Source organism: Genypterus blacodes, unplaced genomic scaffold (assembly GCF_046128005.1).
Source record: "Genypterus blacodes isolate CSIRO-AG114 ecotype Tasmania unplaced genomic scaffold, CSIRO-AGI_Gbla_v1 ptg000021l_1, whole genome shotgun sequence".
NCBI lineage: Eukaryota > Metazoa > Chordata > Actinopteri > Ophidiiformes > Ophidiidae > Genypterus > Genypterus blacodes.
In genome coordinates this window covers 7,848,509-7,860,837 of record NW_027466834.1, presented here as the reverse complement: position 1 = coordinate 7,860,837, position 12,329 = coordinate 7,848,509, and the positions used below count along the sequence as shown (strand labels likewise).

The 12,329-nt window shown below is 39.1% G+C and overlaps 1 protein-coding gene across 1 annotated transcript in view; it reads right to left on the bottom strand.

The window, feature by feature from the left end:
* The window catches only part of cdh13 (cadherin 13, H-cadherin (heart)), a 220,585-nt gene that overhangs the window by 112,018 nt on the left and 96,238 nt on the right, over nt 1-12,329 (bottom strand). The window contains exon 11 of the mRNA XM_076142035.1: nt 5,311-5,455. Coding sequence (XP_075998150.1) covers nt 5,311-5,455 — 145 coding nt within the window. The remainder of the gene's footprint in view (nt 1-5,310; nt 5,456-12,329) is intronic.

Here is a 12,329-nt window from a genome sequence, read left to right as displayed (position 1 = left end):
TTTTTTGGAATCTGGAATTATTCTGAACACAAAGTGTGCCAAGTAAGAAATACATAAATAATGAAACAATAATTCAAGCAAACAAAGTGGCTCCAACAGGTGAAGCAGTTACTACTCTGAAGCAGAGAGCTGTTCCGAAACACTGACAGGCTGACATCAGACAGGCTACCTGGCCCCTAAGGATGTAGACAGGTTGTGTGTTCATGTTGTGAGAATGACACCATTGCATAAATGTCACTAAACCTGATTTCCATAATCTCCATTGTTACTATAAGTGCAGCGCAAATGGGAGCAAGGAGATAGAAACCACATCTTTTCTGTTTGGAACCTTTCTGTGTGAAGTAGTTCCTAATGTCGGTGAGGAAGTGCCTAAACATAAAAATAAATGTATTAAGCATAAACTGCAACATAATATACAGGAGCAATAAAGAGTATTTCTCCCAATCGAATTTGTCCAAGGTGAAACAAACCAAAAGACCTGGTTCCAAACTTGACTGGAACCTTTGTATTTCAGATGGTTTGTGAATTTAGCGCATATTTACATGCAACAAATGTAATGGGGTAACATTTGTATTTCAATTAATATCGCACCTTGGACCTTGAATAGCAATAATATCTTCTGTTAGGGAAAAGCCGAAAAAAAGGTGCCAATTCTGGGGTTTTGCTAAGGCAACCAAAGCAACTAAGTCCTCCACTGCCACAAATACACCCACATCTCTAATGCTTTTGTTAGCTATCAAGTTCTGACATACTTACTAGAATTCCAGTGAAAAATAGAAAGTACACTTAACATTGAATATTCATGGCCAACCATGTATTTTCCAAGTTCAAGTCCACCTCCACACACAGTGAACAATGAAACTGCTAAAACATACCAATACACTCATACATACCGCACCCTCTAGCAACTCTACTTTTCTGAATATGCGGAAACTTACTGAATGCACAGGGCATGAGGGCAACACATGAACCTTTTATATGATGGACCAACTTCCCTTAAGACCCAAAAGAGATCCCTAAACAGAGTCGATGAAGTTCACATTTCACACTAGAGAGGTCAAAAGGTTGGATTTGACGACAGAAGGTCCATTGTACCAATCTAGAATATCCTGCAATCACCACTTGACCTACCGTCTCCCAGTTGAAGTCATTAACATGAAGAGTGGGAGGTGGGAGTTGTATGAGCGGATTAACATGGTATGGTATGTGTGAAAGATCCTTTTTTGAACTTTGAACTTCTAACCAGGATGGAGAAACCATGGGTTGTTAAATGTAATTTGAGGGATTAATTCAGACCACTTATGCTGACATTTTGGCAAAGTAGAGAATTTAGTGTAGAGATCTGCGGTCATAATCATAAATTATAGAATTGTTTGTACCCTACCCCTCATTTCATTTTTATAGCATCCAGTCAATAAAATAAAACTTAATTTTATTTTCTTCAGTTTTGGTTATTCAACCAGGCTGTAATATACTCACACAAAGCACTTTACAGGGGCCGTGGGGTACAACAACATTTCCTCAGAGTCTCTGAGAGAAATATCCAGCACAACATATTAAAAGAAAAACTGTATATCACATAATTGCATACAAAACTGAATTCAGTTCTATCAGACCAAGTCACAAAAAGGTCTCTGGTGGATGATGTCGGATGCAACCCAAGGAAAATAAATGAGTTTTTTTTTTTTTTTTTAATGGGGCTGAGTTCGCAGAAGTCAAAGTTAACTTGTTCGGGTAAAAACAAAGTCAGGGCTAAAAGCTACAGCGCTGTGATGATTCAGGTGTTTTGTGAGGCCTGGTCCTCGCAGGGGCCAAACCATTAGGAGGCGAAACCTGCTGTGGATTTGTCATATTCATGTGATTTACTCCCAGGAGGATTATTTTCATTTTGTGAAGCAGAGTACACAAGTATTAATTCTCTCACACACACAAACACAAACACACACTCAGACACAGGCAATATGTAAGAATCCAATATTATATGAATGATTTGATGCAGGAAAATGTAGATACGCAGACACACACACACACCGTAATATTACAACAACACATATAGCAATATTTCACCAAAACACATTCAGCATGTTTCTGTGGACAGATTAGCAATTGAAATGAAGCTCACAAAGAATGAAAAGAAGAGGTGCTTTACAGTGAGATTTGTGGAAATTGGATTCCATTATTTGAGTTCTGTTAACGCAGGATAAAAAATTATATTTAGTTTGACTTGATAATCCTAACAAGGTACAGCCATGTTACTTTGTCAGCTGATTATGTCGAGTAATGACACGTTGTTGCTTCCATAATATAAACTGTTGCATAAGCAGCAGCCATTAGCAATTCACAACACAAGTTCAGGAATAAAAGTTGACAGATGCTCGAAATGTGTGTGTGTGTGTGTGTGTGTGTGTGTGTGTGTGTGTCTGTGTGTGTGTGCGTGTGCGTGTGCGTGTGCTTGCGTATGGTCTGTTCTCATGGTGTGAGCACAAGCAGTCAGAATGACCACAGCATTCAGGGTGCATGTGTATTTATTTCATTTAGTATCATATTATTTGATATAGAGTTGACTGTTAATAATGTATTTTTCTTGTTGTTTTAATCTGTGGTTGTACAAATGTAAGAATGTACACACACTTGACATAACCGACACTGAAACAGCAAACTAAAAACTGTTACTCTAGAATTTAATTTAGGTTTTTGTTGCATCGGTGGCCCACTATTGCTAAACTTATTGGGGATAAACTGATAACTGATCATGGGTACTGATTAGGGGAAGAGTATCAAATCATTTCAGGCATTAGATGAGTAAATGTGGCAAGACAAAAGTGTTTCTTACACAGTATTAAAAAAGAACATCCAGGCATGTCTTAATATTTCTGAGCAGAACATGGGCAAAACACTAGACCATGCAGTAAAGTGTCTTAAGGTATCAGGGGACCAATGTAGAGCTTGTTGGCCATTAATGCACAATACTGGTTTGCAGTATACAGGTAATCACCCAAAGAAGAGGGCATTAGTAGTAAGCAGCTTTGAAGCTGCTTCCATTGAGCCGGGACAGGGACTGAATTTCAGAGAAGAAGAGAGAAATAAATGGCTAAAATTATTACAATATGTGAGAAAAAAAACATGGATTCTGCCTGGATGCTGAAAGTGAAAGATATTGACCTGCTGACATGGTGATGATCAAAAATGCAGCCATCCAAGTCAACAAAGAATTGGCTTAAAAAAAAAGAAGAATTAGGTGTTGACTCAGCACCGTCAGAGCCCAGACCTCGTTTTGGGTAAAATAGGACTCCCAGAGGGCTGCATGACTTGGATTAAGGTTTGTTTAAAGATGAAGACGATTAAAGCTAGCAGTAAAAAAAAAAACTTGCTGGACCTTGAGCTTTGTCAGTTTCAAGGTCACATTCAAGCCAAGTGTTAAAATGTCTGACCAGATTTGTCTTATTTATTAACTATTAATTTATGTATTCATATATACAGAATTTCTCAAACAAACTGTAGGTTTCAACATGTTTTCCCTTAGGACACCCACATTAGTTTGGGGCTTTATTCTTAACAGATTTTCGCAAATGTCATCAGTTCCATGTAGTGCAACAGTGATACTTGAGAGTAGTGTGCACATAAGAGGTATACATTTCAGTAGGTGTAGCAGCATCTGGCATCACTAATGACAAATCAGGTCACATGTTTTGTTTTCCTCTAAAAGCAGTGCAAAATGTGCTACCACACTACAGAGCAGGTCCAACCCGACACCTCTCCAGAGAGGAAATACACTGAAATTGTTGCCGTTTTTAGAGGTGCAAAACAACCCCAAGTAAAAGTAAAGTAAGCCAAATGAAATAAATGCAGGCAGAGAGTTGCAATAAATTTGGTTTGGTAGGGAATGTAAAAAGTTCAGCGTTAAGCAACTGCCGAATTAGGTTTCGAAAAGACATCGCTGGGCTGCTTCTCAACTATTCTCAACCCATTGCTGTGCTGTTAGTAATCTATCAGATACTCTGCATAGTCTTGTGAGGCCAGGTGTGTCTAGACTTGAGACTTCTGAGGCATTCTTGTGAGTGTGAGGCGACACAGGACAGCACCTGAAAATGCATAATTGCCCTCTTCCTTGTGTGCAGGGGACAGTAGGGTACAGATAGGCGGCGATCCATCCAGACCTTTTTCTACAATCCACACTCTTTGCGGGGCTGATAACTGAGCTTGTCACAGACTGCCCCACAGCAGCTGTGATTTTGAGGAATTTAGTCTTTCCTGCTTGCGTGTTACATGAAGCTAAATTTTATGCCAAACAAGCGATTTTAGCGATTAAGCAGTGTAGAGTACAGAGAAAAATGGTCTGGCATGCTCATTTACCTCTATTTGTTTGTGTGACAGCCAGAGCTGTCTGACAGCACATTAGGGAAAACTCCAGCTTCTCTTTCCACATTAAAACGATGAATCGTCATCTTCAGATTCATCTACTTTGGAATGCATTTTCAAAAAGCTCAGTTTATGGCGGTTGAAAACCCAATTTTGATATAAATTGAATGCCTAAACAGATATTTAAGAAGATGGATTTTCAAATGTATGCATGTTAGTGTGGCTGGGGCATGAGATGGTGCTGCAAGTGATGTATAAAACACACTCAGTGATGCGGCGATGGTTTGGGTTTTAGGCAATGGAATTCAGAGCAAAGAAAGAAGCTACCCAATCTGGACACGAAAGCAATCTATTTCACCTCCCCAAACAGCATCCATGCAGGACAGAGAATGCACGAGCTGTGTGGGTGATCGTCAAATAATATTGAGATATATACTGAATATCGCCAAAGTATACAAAATATTGTGATTAATATTTTTCATCCGTATCACCCAGCCGTAGGCAACACACTGTAAACAGTTTGCCTATTTCTGGAGAGAAGATAATTGCCTCCATAATTCTTACTCAAACATCATGGTCATACATACTGACTACAATAGAGTGGATGACTCATTCACTTCCAACCTTATGTGGCTTGAAGATGCTGAACTAAACCTTTGCTTCTTGTAAATTGGATATCATCCAGAAAAAAAGCTAAGTTTGGAACGTGACTTGTTCATGAGCACATGGGCTGCAACCATGAAATTGGCATCAAGCAGGCTCTAGGATGTGCCAAAGATGTCTGATACATACATGCAAACACAAGTATATAAATCTTTATATAGGTGGCAGTAACAAAATCTGACAAACAGACCTTGCTGGAAATAGACATATTATCTTAAGTATACCCCATGTCAGAGGAGATAACCAGTGATGGCAACAGCAAGACAGCAATACAACAATGTCACCTACCCGTAGGGGATCCCTCAAGCACCTCTCCTGTGTACCGTGTCTCTTTAAAGATGGGCCTGTTGTCATTCTGATCAATGACAGTGATCACTAAGTTGGCCGGTCCATCAATAAGGTGCCCTCCGAAGTCAGCGGTTGAAACCTCCAGCTGTGCGGATAAAACAGACGAGATTGTATTTCAGTTACTTTTTGGCAGTGATCTGTCACCTTATGACAAAAACTTTATTTTTCATGGTAATGCTTTGGGTTAACCATCGGCCTTTCTCAATATTAAAGTTGCTTGTGGGTGAGTGGCTGCTTCAGTGTTCTGTCCTGTGTTCCTGGTACAAAAACAGTGCCAGTGCCACAGCAGTTTCCATACAAAATGACAGCCACAGTTCAAAACACTGTTATCCCCACAAACATCATTGTTCTTGCCATTTATCTTCTCTTATGATAAAAACCTGAATTGTCAACATCTGTTCTAAGACAGATAAGCACATTGGCACATCTTTGTTGCCAGTGCTTTATTGAGCAAGGCAGACAATCTGAATTCCAACAATCTTAGCATATTGTGTTAAACCCAACCTCAACCCTTTATGACGCTTGTCACTTGATAATTGCCAAGCCTCATTTCCCTTTTCCAACTTATGGAAGTCTCATCTAACTCATCCCTGAATATGCACAGCAGTGAAACAGTACACAACAGTGCAGCCAATATTATCAGCCATTTTCCGGAAGAAAAATAAAGAGACACCGTTTGAAAATGGCCTGGTGTGTAAGATTTCTCCTCATCCTCTCCTCCATCTTCACCTCATCCATTCAGCACCATAGCCTCATATTTATTGTATATGTTTAAACATTCTGCTTACCCTTCATCTGCAAAATTGCTAGTCATCCCATTAGTTCACCTATGGGACCGTGTTATCTTTGCAGAGTGCAGTTAAAATATGCAAAATATCCACACCGCAAAGCTATCACATAAACAAACAGCTATAATTACAGCAAGGCACAACGTTCTCATTTTAGTCAGCCCACCAAGAGACCAGTCCCCCTCTCTTGGCACCTAAATGAGCTCTACCTGTCTCTTACTGTAGCAAGACTAGGGGTTTGGAGGTAGAACAGCTAATTAGGCAGGAGTGTAAAGGAAATAACTTAAGTTAAATTCGAGTAACATCACATAAGTGAATTCAATACATTGATGTACACTGCATGAAGTAGTGATTCATAGACAACGGCTAATGCCTGAATCTCATTTGTAAGATTTTGTGTGACATGTTTGATGACTAACATGAAAAAGAGGACACACCATAGTAACAGCTCTTTATCACAAATCATAAAGGTGGCAGGTAATGAATGAAGGAACAGGGCTGAGTGACATTATCGATTCTAACTGACTTGTATAATGAATTACCTTGTGTGTACGCCCAGAGAATGCAGTACAAGTGAAGGGAGTTGCTAAATGTAAAGATGTGATTCAAAACAGCTCGGATAGCAGGCTAAGTAATCAAGGATTCCGGAATATGCTAAATATATAATTAGCTGTGAGAGTGAGTAATTAGCAGAACAAGAAGGGAAGCTCATAACCAAACTAAGGTCCTGATATTGGTAACAGTAAATATGGATTTGTGCTTGGACATTTGTGAACTAGACAGAAACACAAAAACAAAACATTCCACAAACACAAACATTAGCTAGCTAAAATAGGTGTTTGTTTGTTGCAACCATTTTTCTTGTTGAGCACAGACTGTAAGTGAACACACCACATTATAGATAGAGATAGAGAGATACAGAGAAAGAGAGAGAGATATAGAGAGATAGAGAGATAGATAGATAGATAGATAGATAGATAGATAGATAGATAGATAGATAGATAGATAGATAGATAGACTTATGTCAGCAGCTAATGATAAATTGTTTTTCAGCAATATTATTAGAAATTGTATACAGCAACTGTATGTACAGATGAAAATTAAGAACAATTGAAACGCTTATGTTTAACATTAGAATGCTCAAATTGCAGATGGCAATATGCAATATGGAAGGAGAGTTGGGGTCCCCCATAACTGAAAGGGGGAAAAGTCTTACTTGTGAAAAATGCAAAAACATTATTGCCACCTATATTTATCTATCAAGAACCGTTTTTAAAGGGGAGGATGCTCCAGCTCCACAGTCCCCATAGCTGATGTTTCCTCACATGCCAAGAAGGCCTTTCATAAGGTGCAATGGGAATTTATTTTTTCTACTCAGTCACATTTTGGATTCCGGCCCAGCTTTATTAAATGGGTGAGGACATTGAATAAAGAACCAAAAGCTGCAGTGATAACAAATGGTATAATCGCTTCACATTTCCTCGTCTTACTAGAGGGACTCATCAAGGATATTCACTGAGTCCTCTACTTTTAACGCTTTTCATTGAAACATTAGCCATTGCCATTAAAAATAACCCACATATTCATGGTATGGAGGATAGTGGTAAAGAGCATAAACTAATCGCTCTATGCAGACGATATTTTGGCCATGGTAACAAACCCGTCAACCTCTCTACCACACTTACTGGACATTATGCAATCATTTTAAGAGCAATCAGGTTACATAATTAACTGGAATAAATCAGAAGCCATGCCAATTTCAAAATGTTGCCCTTCATATATGTTGGAGAAATTTAACGTCAAATGGATTTCCGAGGGAATAAAGTATCTAGGCATAAAGTTAAGCAAAGATCTGGAGCGAATGCCTCAGCTAAATTTGAATCCTTTGCTGCAGAAGTGGAAAAAAATTAACTTACTATATTGGGGAAAATTAGTCATGTAAAAATAAAACTTTCACTATGTAGCCACAATTAAGCATTCCCTGTGGGAAGGGAAAAGACAAATAATTAGCCTAAGTAAATTGCACACCATTAAAGAAAAAGGAGGTCTTTGCCTTGCCCAATCCTAGACTATATTGCTTATCAGTTGAAAAAGCCCAATTAGCTGCAATACTGGAATACTGAGGTTCTTTATGCAAGGCTTTCACCAGCATAAAAAGGCTTTGGGGGTTATATTTAGGAGGAAATTGAACAAGATAGATGGTTGAACAATTTAGCCGAGTGTGGAAACTATGTAAAGGAAGCTGTACTCAGTATAAAATACTGCATAGATATTACCATATACCATTAAGGTTGTACAGAATGAAACTAATGAATGATAACTTGTGCTGGAAGTGTTGAACACCAACAGCAACCCTCCTACATTATGGCTGAGAAGGGGTCAAGGGTCAGACCATTCTGAGTTAAAGTACTTGATGTGTTGAGTGGATGGCACAGTTAAAAGGTTCCTCTGAATCCTAGTCTGTGTCTGGGGTACAGATCACAAGTCAAACCAAAAAACTCAAAATCTCCCTTTTCAATTATCATGATTGGTTTAAAAGCTTCAAGAATCATCACCAACAAAAGTATAAAATGCGAAAGAGCGGACAGAGGTATGTGTGTAGGTATGTGTATCATGTACAATCCCTTCCAAGAAATAACAACAAAAAATGTAAATATAAAGAAATTAAAACACAGTAATTGTATTGACTCTGTAATGACGGCGGCATATCACAGTGATGATGAATGTGCACATAATGAGCTGTGAATGTTGCTTACTATTCCAGGTCGAGGATCAGTTCTGACACAATCCACAAAGTGGACATGCTTCTGGACCTGCAGAAATCCTATCTGCTGATAACACTGCAGCCAAGGAAGTCAGCGATCTGTATCCTATAAAAATAGCATATGTAATGGCATTACCTCCATTTCGATCCTAATCTATGGCTAATGAGATCGTCACACTTCCTTTATTTGCACTAGAGAGATTTATCAGCGAAAGAGAGAAAGAAAGAAAGCGAGGGAAAGGGAGAAAGAGATACAGTACGCTCGGAGAGAGAGAGGGACAAAGGGAGAGAGAGAGATCATTCCTTTTATCTACAGAATCACATTACCAGCCTATCCTCTTATGATCAGTAATGCATGACATCACACAACCTCGCTGTCATGCAGGTCCCTCTATCTCCCTCCTCTCTCTTCCGCTCTCTTCATCCCCCTATCGCTCCATTACCATAGTGCCCTGAGCATATGGTGTAATGGTAGTAATGGTACACATGCAGCTGAACTAAGTGTTTTAGGTGTTAGATGCCTAATGGTTTCATACATCATCTCATCCTTCTTCTCTCTTCTCTGCTTCCTCGTCTCTTTCTCTCCCTCCCTGTCTCGCTGTCTTCCTTGAGAATATACCGTTGCAACCTTTTTATGAAAGGGACCATTTCCCCCATCCTCCCTGTAGAGTTGCTGACTCTCAACTAATGATGTTCTCAACCCCACATGTATTTTCACACACACACACACACACACACACACACACACACACACACACACACACACACACACACACACACACACACACACACACACACACACACACACACACACACACACACACACACACACACACACACACACACATCCAAACTCATGTCAAAAAGCTTGCATCACTTCACGCTCCTCTCTCCGTTTCTCTCTCTCCTCTCTCTCTTGTCGGCATGGTTTTTCATCTCAGCATGTTTGGACTGTAATGCCAACTTTAGCTGTGATTCCTTCCATGATCACACCACAACACTACTTAAACCTGTTTATCAGACAGAGGAAAACATATTCAGACGCTGCCATTTTTTTAAACACGGACAGCCATAACCATCTGTATGATGCATGACTATCTTTGAACAATAACATGTACATGTCTTGACTGGTTTCACATTGATTTCAGAGATCTTACTTACTTTATTTTATCTGTCCTCTTTCCTTCTCCCTGCATTAACATTCACAGTATTTCTAACAGGCCTTAAATATACTAAGTGGTTGAGGCAAATTGGAAATCAGTCCAGAATATCCACTGCATTATATTATGTGACAGTTACAATGCATTATAAATACATTATGCTGAAAATACAAAATGTGGGTGGTCAATTATACAAATTCAAGACTATATTAGGAATTCTCTTCACTACAATATCTCAAATAATATAATTGCTTTCCTTAAATCTTTAATGCAAAATATTCAGTTTGAATGAACAAATGTCCTTGTAATAATGGGTATATTCATCAAAAAGCATTTATTTTTCTTAAATAACACTTGTCTCAGCAGTGTTACACAGTGCTTTATCGTGTCTAATATTTGCAATATAGTTGCAATAGTTGAATTCATGTCCACATCTCCTACCAAACACCAGTCCTCTCTTCTTGAGCGATGAAAATATTCATGTGGCATGTACGTGCATATGTATGTATGTATGTATGTATGTATGTATGTATGTATGTATGTATGTATGTATGTATGTTCGTGTGTGTGTGTGTGTGTGTGTGTGTGTGTGTGTGTGTGTGCAGTATGTGCAGTATGTGCAGTATGTGCATGTGGAAATCCATGAAAAATGGTTGCCTGAGACCCAATCAGTCTGCATGTATAAGTTATCCTGCACTGTACATAGCACATCCATAGGTTATTTCTACCTCCAGGGAATGAACCTCTCTCAAGAATCAAACAGTCAAAGTTAACAGTTAACTGAGGGAGATATTCCCATGTGGATTTGAGAAAGAAAGAGATAGGGAGTTGGCATGTTAAATATACATATATAAGGAGTGCCGAAAAGCATGTGTAACAAGGAAGATTGAAAAATTGAGCAAGCTACGTCTCCCTTCAGATTAAGACATAAGCATTAGGGCCCCACACACTCTTAATGGCGGTATTGACTGTAAAGAATCCAGACCATACATTGCTTAAGTTATTTGTCAAATCAATTAAATCTTCAATTATCTTGTAAGCCAGTGTCGGGACAAATTGAAGTGATTGTGCATTGAAGACAACAATAAAGCCAATATAATGCCAAGGTAATGAAGGTGTGAGCTGATAAAAAATGATGGGACATCCGGTGTTTAATATATTCAAGACAGGGCTTTAAAGAGGCAAGGACAGTGATTTTAAAGAGGCAAGGCCAGTGATGTCACTAGGTTTCATGGCGTATTGTGTTTTCACATTACAATGTCAAGTCAGAGCATGTACAAAATAAATAGAATATGGCCTACAATTGAAGCCCAGGTGTCAGCAGGATTTCGTTTTTAACGTAAAGGTTGTGCTGAAGAGGGAAGCTCTAAACCCACTGAGGGTTGACCCACTGACACCACAAACTTTTATGAGAGCTATTTCTGTGCTTTAAAATTGTCTAGAAAGAAAGTAAAAATCATCTTAAATTGTATTAATTTGCTCATGTGGCTCATTGCTTGACGGTGAGTAAAATGAAGAAGCAATTTCAGTTGCTCCTCAAGTTGAAAATTAGTATCTGTGTGCGTAACGGGCGGCGGTGATTTCATTTAGAGGTAAATGACTTATTTAAGGCGGGGAGAATGAGTGAAGATGGACCCTGCTCGCACAGATCATCAGCAGTCACAGTGCATATGATAATTCCGTGATCATTACCTCTCGTTTAAAGGCTGAACTGGCCCGTTTTCAGAGGTTGGATCGGTGACTGCAAAGCCATCTGGCGTCTATTTTGTGAGTCACAAGTCATCAAAAGTCTTGACAAATGTCTCTCCATCTTATTTTCTCTTTCTTCTCACTTTGTCTGTGTCTTTATCTTTGCACCAAGATTCAGTGATCACACTCAGGCCACCTCTGACCACTTAGGTAATGGGTAAATAATGGGAGAATTAGCCCATTCACACTGTCTTCTCTTTAAATATTGATGGTAACAGGGCTGTGGTGGGATCCTCTCAGCATGCAGAATGCTGAGCTATCACTATTCATCATAAGAATCCATAATCATAGAAGTCATAGTCATACAAAACTTTCTCAAACGGCAACAAGCCATGACACACACACACACTGTAACACTGCTCTAGATTACATGTACAGTGTATATGTATTTTTTTATTCTTTGCTTGCTGCAACTCTCCTCTCCTATCTTCTCCTCTCCTCTCCTCCAGTGATAAATTCTAGCTTTGAGTTTTTGAAAGGCCTTTTGTGCCCCAGAGG